Below are 15,804 nucleotides of genomic sequence, written 5' to 3' on the forward strand. Positions count from 1 at the left end.
TGAAATAGGGAACGGCTTTATTTTAGTGTAGCTACCAATATGCTTTAAAATATTTTAAAAGGTATTTTATTACGTATAATTTGATGATTAAAATAAAAGGTGGTTGGGAAAGGTTGGTTTTTGTGGTGCGTTTGTGGGAAATAACCTCCCTAGTCTGGGTTTGTTGTGGGAAATATCCCCTTAGTCATGCTCCCAACATAGCCAGGAGTGGAGCAAGGACTTTTGAGTAGCATGCACCACCATGTTGCTTGTTCATAGTAAACCAGAGTTAAACATTAACCATGGTTTAACATGAGATGTGAACACAGCCACAGAGTGGGCTAAGCACCTATCTATTCTGATTCTTACCCCGAAATGCTGCCTCCTATGCCCACAATTGCATTACCCAGGCAAATGTGGGTCTGGGATGTTGTGCTTGCTGCGGTACTGCCCTTGGCCCAGATTAAAACGTTAAGCAAAGGCGGCTGCAATAAGTAACCATGTCATCCTGCATTCCCCGGGTTTGGACTAGAGGACCCCAGGGTCCCTTCCAACTCTACAATTCTATGATCCTGTTCCTCATTTCCCTTCTCCAGCACTTATATATCCATGTTTCTGGAGCATCATGGGAACGGAGCACAAAGAAGAAGTGGCAATACTCGAATCACCCCCATCTTGTGCTCTGTGATTAACAGAGAGAAGCAATGCTTGAATGTTGAGTAGGGGCCTCAAATGAAAGGTTGGAACCCTGAGCACAGTTTGATGTGGGTGTTAGCAGAACGGTTTGTGGCAGTGCTGCTCTAGTGCCACATCTTGTGTAAGTTACATACACCCAGTGCTTTTCTCCTGGGGGTACGCAAACCCTTAAACATTTTTTGGATTTAAGTTTGGCCTCATTGAGCTGCAGCATTTCAATATGAGTAGGAAAATGAGAGTACCCCTAAACTTTTTTTTTTAAGAAAAAAAGCACTGCATATACCTAACACCAGGACTTGCAACACTGCACTAGCACCAAACTTCATAGTAAGTCACCAAACTGTGTGCTACATATCTTCGCAGCCTACTAAATTCATGATCGTAACACAAAGAAGAGAAATGTACGTATAGCTGAAGCTTCCTTCACTGCCTCTGCTGCAGCAGTTCCTGGCGATGACGAGAGAAGTGCTCTCCAGCAGAATTCATAGGCATTGACAGACATCTGAGGCTATGAGAGGCTACTTTATCATTTCCTGGGATATTGCTATTCAGAAGCAAATTCATCCCAGAACTGATTTTTTATTTAAACTTAAGATATTTTAGTTTTGTGCCTTGAATAGCTACATTATATAGTCAAGCTAAGGGGGATGAAAATCACAGGCAGCGATTTCAGTATACTGTTCCTTTGGTTTAACGATGATGTAGGCTTGGCTAACGAGAGATACAGCTACAAGGCTGTACTGTACAGAAGCTCAAGTCTGTGCAAAGGATGAATGACACCCTACAAGGATGTCCAGAGCGCAGCTTCCCTTCCCCAGGACCTCCTTTCCAACCCAAATAACAGGGATGGGGAGCCATTTCTATGGCCAACTCTCCATGGCCATTTTGACAGGTGGCCAGGGCTGCTCCCCTATCAATCGCTTGATGTCATATCCCAGGTGTTTCCAAAGCTGCTCCTGTCAATCGTCACTCTGCAGCTGCAGACTGAACTATGGGAAAGGTTGCATAGTTTGCCCCAAACAGCTTCGTGGGCCAAATCCAGAGGCCTTTAGTGTCATGACCCCAGAGGCTGGCAGCAATCAAGACTCCTGCGTCAGAGGCAGAAGATTTGCCAGCTAAGGAGCCAGACCAGGTGCAGGGCTCTGAGTCTGCTGATAGAGATCAGGAAACAACCGAGCCTGAGAACATGAGAAATCAGGAAGAACCTCCTGTATCAACAGGGTCAGAGTCGGAACCTTCACAGGAACCTTTCATTGAGGTGGAGTAACGAAATGCCTTCCCCAGGACCTCAAGCAGTGCAGGAAACACGTAAGGCAGTAGGCTAGGGAACAAAAGAGTGCCTGTCTCTAGATCAGGGGCTTTAAGAATCTAGTTAGTCACAAAGGGGCCTTGGCTTGTCATGCCTTGCCTCCTTCTCCATGAAATCTAGCATCACACCAGAACATGACATGTAGGATCTAATTGGGATCATGGGAGGCTCCCCATCACTGCCATAGAACCTCCCCCTTCACAACCAAGCAAAACCACTGATCCTTTGGTCAAGAAACTTAAGGACTTTAGAAATACTAATTGTAGCAATTAAGAAAAGGGATGAGAATGATATAGGTATGATGCCTTTCCTCACAATCAAAGCAGTTGCCTTATACTGATTTAGACCTATTTATCCCAATAAACAGATTGGTGTGAAGGCGCTTCTTTTGGGTGGGGGGTTAGAACACAGGCAGCATTTTGAAGGTAGGATAGAGACTTGAAGGCACCTGTGAGAAGAAGAATCTTGTATTTTACTGAAGTGTTTTGATCTTTCCCACCACCTCCTTTACGTTAAGGATCTTCTTAATTGAAAGGTGCTGGGGCTCATGTCTATCTGAATTCATAGTTTCTGACAAGTGTGCTCCTCCTCCCAAAAAATAACTGCTAGTTTAAGTTACTCAGTGATAATAGGGAAAGCACACTGTGTACACTCTTTTTATTACTACTACCTTATTTCTTTACCAGCTGAGCCTTAGCACTGAAAGAAGCTCTACAGCAGTCTCATGAGAAGTCATACTAAGGTGGAAAACCTCTCCTCTCCTAAAAACAAGTGGGAGCAACAAACCATGATCCAAAAACAAACATTGGCTTCCTGATTGTGTTTTTGGGGGAGTAAAACAAACCACAATCCCTAATTAAGATGTAACAATAAACCAGGGATCATGGTTTGTTGTACCCACCAGAGCCAATGGAGGAGCCAAGTAGGAGCCAACTTACAGTTCCCAGTATAACGTTAACTATGGTTTACCATAATGTGTGAACGCAGCCCCTTGTTGGGCTCATTCTTGTCCCACGATGACTGCATGCAGAGAGTCTCCAGCCTAATTCTGTGGGGGAAATCCTACTTCCTTGAAGGAGGCATTGCTATGTACTTCCACATATCAGTTGTATCTAGCACATTATAAAAATTAAACCTGCTGGAGAAACTATTTGTTATATGCTTGTGTACTTCAGAAGGACGGCAACATTTGAAGCCATCTTGCTTTATCACACTGTATTTCTATTTTTTTTAAAGTCAGATTTGTCATACCTCTGAAAACTGAAATAGTGTTGATTCCTCCCTTTCTTTTGAATCTGCAGGGGCATCTGGTTGTGATGGACTTGAAGAAATCTGGGAGGGGGGCACATTAAAAAAAAAAAAAAGCCATTAGAACACAGTGTTTAAGCCAAATCTGATTTTCATGTTCTGCAGAAATGGCAAAACTTGTCGCTCTTCAGGACACAAAGTGGTATGAATAAGTTACTTTTCTAATGGATTGTAAATGACAAACTATGAAAAACACACGCATCATTTTCATAAGGAAACCTCTGCCATAATCAGAGCAACAAAATAAAACAATGAAAAGTCACAATGGTAATATTAAATAAAGTATCACATGGCTTGGAGCTAAGCCAAAGGCTTTGATCCCTTGCATTGACAGATGCAAATTAAGCATTTCACCTGACACACTAATTGCATACAAAGCACCAAAATGATCAGTACCATGCTGAAAGAACTGTACAAGAAATCAGAATTTTCAGACTAAAATAAGCAATATTATTTTGAACTGAGTAGTTGGAAATAAACCCCACTGATTTCAAAGAAACCTATTTACAAGGAAGTTTTAAATGAGAGCCTTATGATTCTGGCTTCATTTTTCACCGCTGAGATGTTCAAATGTGCTAGCTGGAAACTTGTTAACAGCAATCTTAACTATCTGGTCAAAAATGTCCATGGAAATTTGGAATACTATGATATTCTGGATTGTTTTCAGGACAATAATGAGCACGATCCAGTCAAAGTGAAACACTTTTACATTCCATTGATTTCAACAGGTAAGATTTAAACACATGCTTAACATTCAAATTGAAATCAACGGGGCTTAAAATTACATACTTAACTCACCCATTGAAAATAATTGGTGTTTTAAAAGTGCTTACTCTTGGCTGGATTGTGCCAACTACCCACACATTCTTGGTATTCTGATATCAGATGAGAAAAAAATCTATTAGAAACAATGGCTTCTAATTAAAATAATATTTGGGGGTAAAAAAATTGGGTACCCTCTATACTTTGATGTTTGTATTCTCTTCTTCGGTCGCATCTTAATCTCTTACTGAGCTTTTCTGAGAAAAAGCTACATAATTGTGAATACTACATTGCTTGCTACATCACTGAGTGGTGCTCACATTGGCTCCACAGGTCTCCTGTTGCATCGCCTCTTGCGTTGCCACCCATGGTGATGGTATATTCAGTGGTGCTTAATCCTTAGTAACTAACTGTGTTTCAGATTGCATTTATATAACTGTGCTTGGGTTGAACATTTTAATGGGGCTCCACCAGCACCTTAGGGTCACAGTTCACACATTCCTTGACCAGGTACCCACATTCATGGGCCGATGCAATGAGCAGCATCCAGAAAAAATTATCCACAACTAAAGACATCAAAAACAAAGGAGTGGGGGTTTCTGGTGCAACGAATTCAAATTCTATTTATTTCAGTGGGATTTAGTCATGACTAACGTCTAATATGTTGTGTAGGAAATAATTTACACTGTAGCAAGTCCTGTATTCATAGCAGCTGGAAATGGTACTGTTGCGTGTCGAGGCCCCACACCCCCTCCCTTGGTGAATAAAAACACGTGGACACAAGTATTTTAGGTTAATCGGCTGAAAAAAGGCCACAACTTTTATTGGTTACAGAATGTGAGTGGTATTGGCTTTAGGCATTGGACCCGAACCGACTATATCTGACTCCTGCCCGCCATGCAGAAAGTCTTACAATGGTCAACCACCTGTAGGGGGAGCCCTGTTGAGGTACATCAACTTGGTCTCCCCCAGGGTCACGGGAAAGGTCGTGCCATGGCCCTAGGCTCTACCCGGGCTTCGGACAGGAACCACAACCCCGGGTTCCTTTAACACAGCAGTTCTCAACCTGTGGGTCCCCAGATGTTGTTGGACTACAACTCCCCTCATCCCTGAGCTCTGGCCTTGCTAGCTAGGGGGTGATGGGAGTTGTAGTTCAACAACATCTGGGGACCCACAGGTTGAGAAAGGCTGCTTTAATGGAATACCCTTAAGGTGGAGGGGTAGGTGATGGCCACAACCTCCCCTCCCATAAACCAAGCTTTTCCAATGCCTAACCACTAAACCTTATAAAGTTGTGACGATTAGCTACGAGGTAGGCGAAAACCAAGTGGCTAGTGCCAATTTGCCAAGTGGGAAAATTCCTACCAGGCCGCTTCAACAGGCAACCGACTGAAGTCCATATCAAGGTCAAGGTGATCAACGAAAGAAGGGAGGGAGGGCAGGAGATCCGTGGAAGCTTGGAGCAGGAGGAGGAGCTCCCGGCCACACAGCTGCTTATATGTGGCTTGCCACGCCCCCACCGCCAAGCAGATTGGCTGACTGTGGTCGTGATGCGTGCCGGGACTCCCCAGGGATGTGGGGGTCTCGATCCCCCCCCCCCGCTGAGGGCGGGAAAGAGCGAAGCCTGCACGCAACCCCACCCCTCCCTGAAGAGGAGCAGCTCTGTAAGTATGAGAACTGAATGCCTGGTTCATACACTACCTTCACCAATGAGCATGTATCTGGAGATGCTAAAGGCTGCTTACATGTTCAAAAAATGGATTTGTGACTTTGGCCCTCGGTTATATGCTGAAAGATGATTAGGATTTGACAGTACAGGATTTGACAACATACAAGGGCACAATCTATCTATCTAATATGCTAATGGATGGTCCTGACCTTGACTTAGTACTGAAAAGAGTGTTTCCACACTTTAACCTGAACAGTCACCTGATGAAGCTTGTCAAGATCTGATGCCTGAAGAGGGCATCCATTATAGCTGCTAATTAAATAAATATGTCCTTAGCTGGCACATTTTTGGCTTCAGGATGCTTTCGACTAAATATACGAAAGAAATTCTTTCTTCTGCTCAAGAATGCCTACCTAATGCAATGCATCATGTAAAGCATTTAATTAATTAACTATATTTAAGTGCCATTAAAGATGCAGAAGTCACCCATGATCCTCAGGTAAATATGTATGTGACCACTGTTGAAATGCATGATAAATTAACTAAAGCATTTTTGGAGCTTATCTGAAAGCCTTTAGTGTTCTTTTTTTATTTATTAAAAAACCAAAAAACCCAGAAATTAGAAAAAGCTCACCTCAGCAAATTGAAACAACGGCGACTTTAGACATCCTTCAGTAGAATTGGATGCATCAGAATGGCATGTACTTGAAGAAATCTGAAACAACGATTATTGGGGGGAAAACTTTAGGGACTACATTCTGCTTCGTGTGTCAATTAGAAAGGGGCCTGCCTGTGAGTTGCAGGCTTTTACTGCTAAGTGGTGTGCGCATATATTATTATTTCTAAAGCACTTTCAAATCAAAATGGCATAGGAGAGATAAAAGTAATGACAAACCCTGCCTGGAGGCTTACAATGTATCAGACAAAAAAAGTGGAGGGGGTGGAAATGGTCACAAGAGGAAGGGAAACCTGGAAGGATTAATGAGCAAGGAAAAGCCTCAGAGCACAGATTGCTCTTTAGAAGCTGCTTAAGAACCAAAATTGGCAGAGCTGCTTGAATATCGATAGGGAGCACATTCCATGTAGCCAGTGCATTCCAGAGCTGTAGAATAACAACAGATAAAAGAAACAGTGAAAAGTAATAGTCAGGTTTTGGGTTTGATTAGAAGTACATGAGGGGAAAAGAAGGAGCAAAGAGAAAGAAAGAACTGAAAAGTTAAGGAGGAGAAAGTGTACAAAAGCACTGTAAGCCAAAAGAAATTTAAACAGAATGCTTTAGGGAAACAGAAGCCAATTTTAGAAAAGAGAAGGGATAGAGAAATACGTGTAAAATAAGGAGCGTGGAAAGAGCTGCAGAATTTAAAATGAAAAAGAGATCAGAAATGGGAAGGATGGGCATTACATGCTTCCCTGCATGCAGGCAGGTACATATGCAAACGAGTCGCCATTTGCCTTTTTAGTAGCATTGCCAGCACAAAGCAGCCACTGGTATGCAGAAAAATGGAAAGCACCGAAGACTGGAGGGAGGAACCAAGTACGAAATGCACATAAGAGATCACCTTTCATTTGTCCATCCATTCATTAAGGGGAAAATTAGTTTGTGATGAGCTAAATACAGAAAAATGCCCTAAAAAATCAAGTAATATAATCTGTTCTAAGAGTATAATGGCATAGCTGACACTTAACAAGTGTGCAAACACCAGCATTGATTCTACATTTCATTTTCATGGCTGGGACACGATATAACGCATTCACACTCACATCATGAGGCAATAAGAGATTCCTAAAAATTCAGCGTAGTTAACAACTGTTAATACAACTCTTGAGAAGATGAATATCATTAATGCAATCAGATTAAGCCTTAAGAAATACGAAGTCAATGTATCAGAATAATACTTAATTCTTGCCCATGTATTATTAAATGTAAAGAAAGGATAGCAAACATGGCCTTCTGTCTGCTTTTAACACTCAAACACACACTGCCTCCTTAATGTCAGCCTGATTATTCTTCGAAGAAAATGAAAAGGGTTTTTTTTACCACTGCATGCTTCACTTGCCAGCCAAATGTCTGCCCAGAATGTTTTGGGAAGGAGCTGTGAAGTTGCTGTGAAAGTGGATTTCTCATAAGAAATTTGTCAGAATGGCTGGTAGACACACCAGGCTTGCAAACAAGGGCTTAACAAGCACCATGTTACTTCCTACTCATGGCATTCTGGCTACATAAGCTGCCACAAATGCCCTCCACTCAGAAGTCTGCCTGGCTGATGTGGTCATTGTTCCAGCACTAGGTTAACACTTATTTATTTGCCCAGGCATTTTAAGCTGCTGATTCGCTTATTATGCTGTTTTTAGCAGTCTTTATTTGTTCAGAATGGCTTACTGTTCTGGTTTCTTTGGTTTATACTCTGTACCTGGTATTTGTAAAAGTGAAGGACAGACTATATAAGCTACATGTAAAATGATTCAAGTTAAATCTTAGGTTTGCAAATGTTCCCCTGTCCCCACAGACCAGCAAGCTATTCACATAATTTTCATCTGATGAAGTGGCCTGTAGTCCATAAAAAGTTGCTTAAGAGACTGTCTGGGAGCAGCCGCCGAGACCACATAACACTGGTCTTGAAAGACCTACATTGGCTCCCAGTATGTTTCCGAGCACAATTCAAATTGTTGGTGCTGACCTTTAAAGCTCTAAATGGCCTTGGCCCAGTATACCTGAAGGAGCGTCTTCACCCCCATCGTTCTTCCCGGGCATTGAGGTCCAGCTGTGAGAGCCTTCTGGCGGTTCCCTCGCTGCGAGAAGCCAAGTTACAGGGAACCAGGCAGAGGGCCTTCTCGGTAGTGGCGCCCGCCCTGTGGAACGCCCTCCCACCAGATGTCAAAGAGAAAAACAACTACCAGACTTTTAGAAGACATCTGAAGGCAGCCCTGTTTAGGGAAGCTTTTAATGTTTAACAGACTATTGTATTTTAATATTTTGTTGGAAGCTGCCCAGAGTGGCTGGGGAAACCCAGACAGATGGGCGGGATATAAATAAATTATTATTATTATTATTATTATTATTATTATTATTATTATCATCATCATCATCATCATCATCATCATCATCATCTTGGCTTTGAGCCCTGGAAGATCTGCTCCCTGCCTTGTAGGCCTTTTCCTACCTGGTCTGAGAGGCAAGGGCCGGTTGACTCCAGCTATAAAAGCTGAAGCTGCCGAACAGAATCTTGGGCTGGGGCATTGTTTACAGGGGTTTGTTGTTTATGGGGACTGTTGCTGTCATCTTTTTGTATCTTTATTTTGTTCTCATGATTTATGTGGAAATTGTTCAGTCTGCGTTATTTTTTATGTTTTGTGTATGACTACTTTTGGTATCTTTGTTGTGCTGTAGTTTCTAAAATACATTGTAAGCCACCTAGAACATGTTTTTAGTTTGGAAACATGGCATACAAATAAATAAATAAATAAATGATTGATTGATTGAAGCACAAGACGCTACAAAATTTTATTGCGTTTATATTGAACCATGATACTCTTTTGCCACTACCATTACAAAATCACATTCTACTTCTTACAGAAATTCAACATGTATGTGCTAAAAGCTGCCAGATTTAATACATTTTGTATTGCAAAGTTGGTGAAATGTAAACAGGCAGATGGCTACTTTAAACTGAGCTGCTGTGGTACGGCGGTGAACTTCATGAGCTGTGAGCCCAACACTCCTGATTCTAAGCTCATGTGTGCTGTCGTGTGGGCAATGTCCCAACCCACACTTGTAAAATGAAGTAAATATTGCTGAGATAATATAGTTAAAATTATTTGTTACAACAGTATTTTAAGTAGCTTTGAGTTACCTGTGTTGATTAGGAAAGTGGGATCTAACAGCATTTAATAGCATGTAAACTATATTTTACACGGGGTCATGAAGAGTCGGACACGACTAAATGACTAAACAACAACAAAACTTTATTTTTAAATGCTTTTTGCATTTAAAATAATGCTACCAAATATTCCGCCACATTATTCTAAATATTCTATGGCACTGGTGGCGAACGTTTGGCATGCATGCCAGAGAAGGCACTCACAGCCCTCTCTGTGGGCACGCACACCATTGCCCCAGCAGGGCAGTAGCTTTCATGCTGGGGGGGGGGGGGACTTGCATGTGCCGTCCAAAGCCTGTGACATCAGGGTCTGGCAAGCAAACGAGGGGCTGAGCAGGCATTGATTTCTGCCAGTCTGTTTTTTCCGACTTGGGAGTAAGCTGCCTTGAGTTCAGCAGGGCTTAACTCCCAGGTCAGTAAGCACATCTAGACGGCAACATAAGAAGGGGCTGCTGGGTTTACATGTTCTCTGGGCTTTCCCGCAGAAGCCAACAGAAAAATTCATTCCATGGAGGAAGCCATCAAACGGCAGCCAAAAAAATAGCACAATATAACAACAGCAATAATAATAATAATAAAAACAATAATAAAAATAAATTTATACCCCACCCATCTGGCTGGGTTTATTTATTTATATATATTTGTATGTGCGCACGAAGACAATCATTATCTTATATTAAAGATTGGCAGAGGGTGGCTCTTAGTACAGCCCTCCAGTGTACACTAGTGGCCAAAATTGTGAAACCTTCTGGAAAAAATGTATTTCCAAGGTTTGATGGCTCATAACACTACTTGGTTCTGGAGTAATACCAGTGGGTTTTTTCTGTGGGGACGCAAAGGGACGCATACCTCTGAACATTTTGTGAATTTAACGGTAGATGAATTTCACTGTATTTATTTTCCCCAATTTGAACTGTATTTTTCCCCCGGTGGTGATTTTTCTTGAGTAAAACTGAGTGTACCCCTAAACATATTTTTTGAAAAAAGCACTGAGTTATACCACAAAATTATACATCAATAGAAAGATAATTTAATGCAGTAACTTTTATGAAGGATTATTTATTACAACAGCAGTCATAAACAAGAAACGTGAAACACACAGAAAAAATGAGATATACGGTTAAATTGCCGTTTTGGAACTTTGCGATAAGTAAGTGGGTTTTGAGTAGCGGTTTCGGCACTCAATCTCTAAAAGGTTCGCCATCACTGCTCTATGGTATTCAAATTATAAATGGCAGAAGGACAAATATGTATCAGACGATATACAATGTAAATGGATTTTGCTCTCAAGGCTGGGACTTCTAAGTTCACAGAACTGTTTACATTCACAGACAGTTTGACTCAAGATACATCCTCTTGATTATAGTTCCTCTTTACTAGAAACTCTTTAGCTATAAAGGACTTGATTCTGCAATACAGTGGTACCTCTGCTTACGTGCCCCTCTTGTTACGTATCCTTCGGGATACACACGCGGCAAACCCAGAAGTTTATTTCTGGGTTTCGAACGCACACATGCACAGTAGTGCTCTATCACGCCGCGCATGTAGAACAGGCACCTCCAGTTGCGGAAACCTCAGAATCCGACCGGAGCTCCGGAACGGATCCTGTCCACAACTGGAGGTACCACTGTACTTGACACCAAAGTGTTTCACATTGTACAACTGGCACAAATGATTAGGTTCTATAGCTACAGAATGGCAAAACTGTATCACTGACTGCAGATACAAAACCTATCAAATAGTTGTCAGCAGAAGTTACATTACTATACATATCTGTCAAACATGCATTGCATTAATGAAAGGATGAAGCAGACAAGATAGCTGCTTACCTCTTGTGCAGTCAAGGCATGTTCTCCTGCTAACAGTAGCATACTGAGGCCTCCCATTTGTGTAGGATCTATCAGAGAATAAAAATATATTGATACAAATGTTTTATTTTGGAGCCAGCTTGAGCGAGTCTTAAACATACTGAGCCACAGCACTGAAAGCAACTATAAAGATTACATCTTTTAAGAAAGACTACTTAAAAGGAATCAACACCCCCCCCCAATGTATATCTTTTTAAAAAATGGAGTGGGAAGGAAGTCTTGATAATATCATGATAAGCTATTCATAAAGTCACTCTTTTCAGAAAATCTCAGTCTGGTGCTGGTAACTTTTAAGTGTTACAATAAAGTGCAGACAATATACACAAGAAACTTCAGGCAGCCTCCTGCACACAACTGTCAGTTGGTACAGCCTGAAACTCTTAATCTCAGAGTTGTGGGTTTGAGCTTCACATTGGGCAAAAGATCCCTGCATTGCAGGGGGTTGGACTAGATGACCCAAGTGGTTTCTCCCAACTCTACAATTTCTATTTGAAGCAAGACTATGGGATTGCATGGGATCACACTCAAGTCTCTCTCTCCCCCATGCTGGGAAGGGAAGTTTGACAATGGGACTCAATGAAAACTCATATAGGTCTCCCTGTTTAGAACCCCATGCAATTAGCATGCTCCCCTCAGATGTCTCCACCAATGCGGAGGAGGAGGAAAGGGCTGGTGGGCATGTGATAGTGGGCACATGGCTCCACTTTCTAGCCCCATGAAATTAAGATAGAATGCCTGAAAAAGGCATTGCTCAACCCCCGCTCCCTCTGCTGAAGCAGTCTTGCACACCATCACCTGCAACATGTATCTTTAGATCCTGCCACTCAAAAATACACCTTCCCTCCAATCACAATGGACTGTGTTTTCAAATGGATTGTAACTTGTATTTGGTTAGACTCATCATGAGTCTTTCACTTCTCGAGATCCATTCGATATTAACAGTGAAGCAAAACATGATTTATGCCCAGTGCCGCTACCTATGCAGCTATTGGAAGTTAAACATATTTTCAGTATTTGGAAATTACTTATTAAAGACACAAGAAATGTCTCATGTATAATTTTTTGCTCAAAACATCTAACTTAAGCTGATTTAAGTAGCTTAAAAGAGCCCTAGGTAGGAAGAGTTGCAGCAATATGATCCATCTATGATCATGCAGGAAAATGCGACAGGTACTATCTATCCATGTATACACAGCGTTGGATCCCACTGAGTAATTAGTCACAGTCAGTTCCCACTGAAATCATGGGACTTAAAGTCATGACTAATTTTGTTTGTATCCATCCCATAGCCAGGAAGGAAGTCACAACAGGGACTGTGTATTTTGTACTGTGTGAACATTGTACCATAAGAGGATGTAACAGGATCAAATGTTGAAGTCATTACTAGAATGAGGGGCTCCACTGACTATGTATTTTATAACTCATTAAAATATATAGAAGGCATGTTTTACAAAAGAGTAACAGCTTCAAGGATATCTACAACCCTATAGCATCCTATTACAAAATGATTGCAGGAATCAACCCATTTTAATAACACAGTGGAACCTCGGGTTTTCGAACGTAATCCATTCTGGAAGACTGTTCCGACTTCCGAATCATTCGAAAACCGAGGATCACTGGGTGGTTGGCAAATTCCATTGAAAAAAATGACTTCCGAGGTGCATTCAAAAATGGAAGCAATTACTTCTGTGTTTTCAGTGTTAGGGTTCTGAATTGTTCAGCTTCCGGGATGCTCGAAAACCAAGGTTCCACTGTACATGATTATAATAAAACAAATATTCCCATTGACTCTAATGAAATACAGTACAATCTAGTTGAAACCTCTGACTTCTAGGCCTGATTCAGTCACGTACGTACTGTAGGCCAGAGACTTGGGACTTGATGTCAACAGAGATCTCGAACGAACCTGCCATTGCGAAATTCAGTTGAGGCATTTCTTCTGTCTTCACTAACTTTTTCGGACTTGGCAAATCTTTTGCAGGTTCTGATGGGAAAGCCCACAGCTTTTTCCGGTTAGTAACAGTAGATGACTGGGTTTTCACAGGTTTATTTGTAGGCGGGCACCACTTGTAGCCAGGGTTTGCTTTCATAAATGCATCCTTGTACTATGAAGGGGAAAGGGAAAAAATTGCGTCAAGAGACAGCACAGTTTTGTAGAAAACCTTGGGGAAATGTAACAACTTAGTATTCATAGTTATTTGTTTCATAACATTTATACACCACTTACTGTATTTTTCGCTCCATAAGACGCACTTTTTTCCTCCTAAAAAGTAAGGGGAAATGTCTGTGCGTCTTATGGAGTGAATGTGTGGTCCCTGACAGCGGCAGAGCTGGGGGCTTTGGTTTCCAGAGTGGGGGGGCGTGGCACACCACCCGTGCAAGTGTCCTAATGGCAGTGCCCGCGCAAGCAGGTGGGGAGAGGCGAGGCGGGGGAAGAGGGCTTTAGAACAACCTATTTAGAGTTCCCTCTGTCTGAGGGGCTCTGTGACTTGCATGAGAGCAGCCAGGAGCCAGCACGGAGGGGGATATTCTCCCTCACATGCTCTTTTTTTTCTTGCTTTCCTCTTCTAAAAACTAGGTGCGTCTTATGGAGCGAAAAATGCGGCAATTGCCAATACAAAACCTTTCTAAGTGGTTTACAAAGTACTGGTTTTAGGATATGCAATACACAACAATTTGAATGTTTATTTTGATTCAAGTCAAAAGGGGGCTACTCCCATATAAATGTGCACAGGGTTGCACTCATTGCTTATGTTTGTCATCAGAAAAGCTATAAAACCTGTATTATAAAATATGAGTTTATGGATGATCTCAGATTGCCAAGCTACTCCATAAAAACATTTCTCAAAGCATCAATGGCTCAACTATTTTTCTCAACCACCTGCACTATACCAACAATTTTTTTAAAAAAGAATGTTCATTTCTTAACAAATAAATGAAAAATTTCGTCTCAACCTGAAGACTATCACCAGGAAACATGACCAAGACTGACAAATTTTAATTGAAGGGGGGTGGTTTAGAGGGAAGATTCCTCTCGTTCTCGGGTCCTGCTTGTAAGTTTCCCACAGCTCTTGGCTACTGCGAGTACAGGATGCTGAATTAGGTGGGCCACTGGCCTGATCCAGCGGGCTCTTCTTATGTCCCTGATTAAGGTTTCTCAATGTTGTGCTATGTGATCACAAAGATAGCCTATTGCATTTACAGTATGCCTAGTCTGAGTTGAAAGCACTGAGCCCTATCCAATATATTTTGGGTAGAAGAACAACTTAAGCCTTGGTGTGCTTCTAAATTTCAGACCATTCAGCTAATGAAAGTGAAATTGTCAGGTTTCCCTAATTACTCTTACAAGGTATAAATATTTGTATCACTCGCCCATACTAAAAAAAATGGTCGCAATATAGAGAGCTAGGTGTAGACCAGATCTGACAAGTTTGGGCTTGCTCCAATATCTTTTTTTTTTAATAGCCTTGTTGAACCTGAGGGCTAGCTCCAAGAGACACAATGTATGGCCACCGTTCTAAGCTGTGCATTATGTCTGGGTAGTGTTCATAATGAAGCCAAATTATAACTACAATTTTTAAAATGCAATTAAAAAGAAAACCCTCTCTCTCCTGTATGTATTTTCATCAATGCTTTACCAGGAAAAAATTGTTAAGAGGACCCAGTGGCAAGTTTTTGTTCATAATTACTGCTATTGCACAGCTAAACTACAGAAAGAATAAAAATTATATGCTTAATTGCACGTCTCATACACATTCTTGGAATGAATGTTACTGAGCTGAACACACTTGGCTATATTGTTCCTTTTCAATAGAGAAATGTGAGACTAGCTTTCAGAACCAAGCCTGGGAGGGAGGGTTTGTGTGAATCATATCGCCACAGGCATAGCAGTTTTCAACACACTATTGTTAGAAGTTTCTAATTGTCACTTTTCACAGGAGTGTTATGCAGTTGTTCCTCTTCCCCACTGACAAAGGTTCAAGGGGAAGTTAAAAATCCCAAAAGACATTTTTGTCGTATAAATTCAACTCTCCAATTTTCCAGATCACTACTGGATTCCATTATTATTACTGTTGTTGTTTTTTTACTACCAGCTGAAATAATAAGTCCCTAATTTCAGTATTGAAAAAAACCAAATGAAAACTATTTTTGTTATTCTGAATCAATAAAGAAGAATATCTAAAGACATTATCCACTACGGGGTGATTCGGAATAAATATAAAGAGGGCTTTTGATTGTATCACACCAGGTATGAAACACTGTCCCCAAGAAGCTTTCCCTGAACTGAACTTCAGTTGCATAGTGAAAGACTTATTATTTATCAAGGCATGCTGT

The 15,804-nt window shown here is 41.3% G+C and overlaps 1 protein-coding gene across 17 annotated transcripts in view; it reads right to left on the minus strand.

Annotated features, from left to right (window-relative positions):
* BBX (BBX high mobility group box domain containing) overlaps positions 1-15,804 on the minus strand; it is a 119,335-nt gene that overhangs the window by 26,511 nt on the left and 77,020 nt on the right. For all 17 annotated transcript variants that reach the window (XM_083498608.1, XM_083498599.1, XM_083498601.1 and 14 more), the window contains 4 exons: positions 13,376-13,574; positions 11,431-11,498; positions 6,358-6,438; positions 3,236-3,316 (listed from right to left, as the gene is read on the minus strand). In XM_083498608.1, the coding sequence (XP_083354734.1) occupies positions 3,236-3,316; positions 6,358-6,438; positions 11,431-11,498; positions 13,376-13,574 (429 nt within the window). The remainder of the gene's footprint in view (positions 1-3,235; positions 3,317-6,357; positions 6,439-11,430; positions 11,499-13,375; positions 13,575-15,804) is intronic.

The sequence above is a fragment of the Podarcis liolepis genome (genome assembly GCF_965112155.1).
Source record: "Podarcis liolepis genome assembly, chromosome: 4".
Lineage (NCBI taxonomy): Eukaryota > Metazoa > Chordata > Lepidosauria > Squamata > Lacertidae > Podarcis > Podarcis liolepis.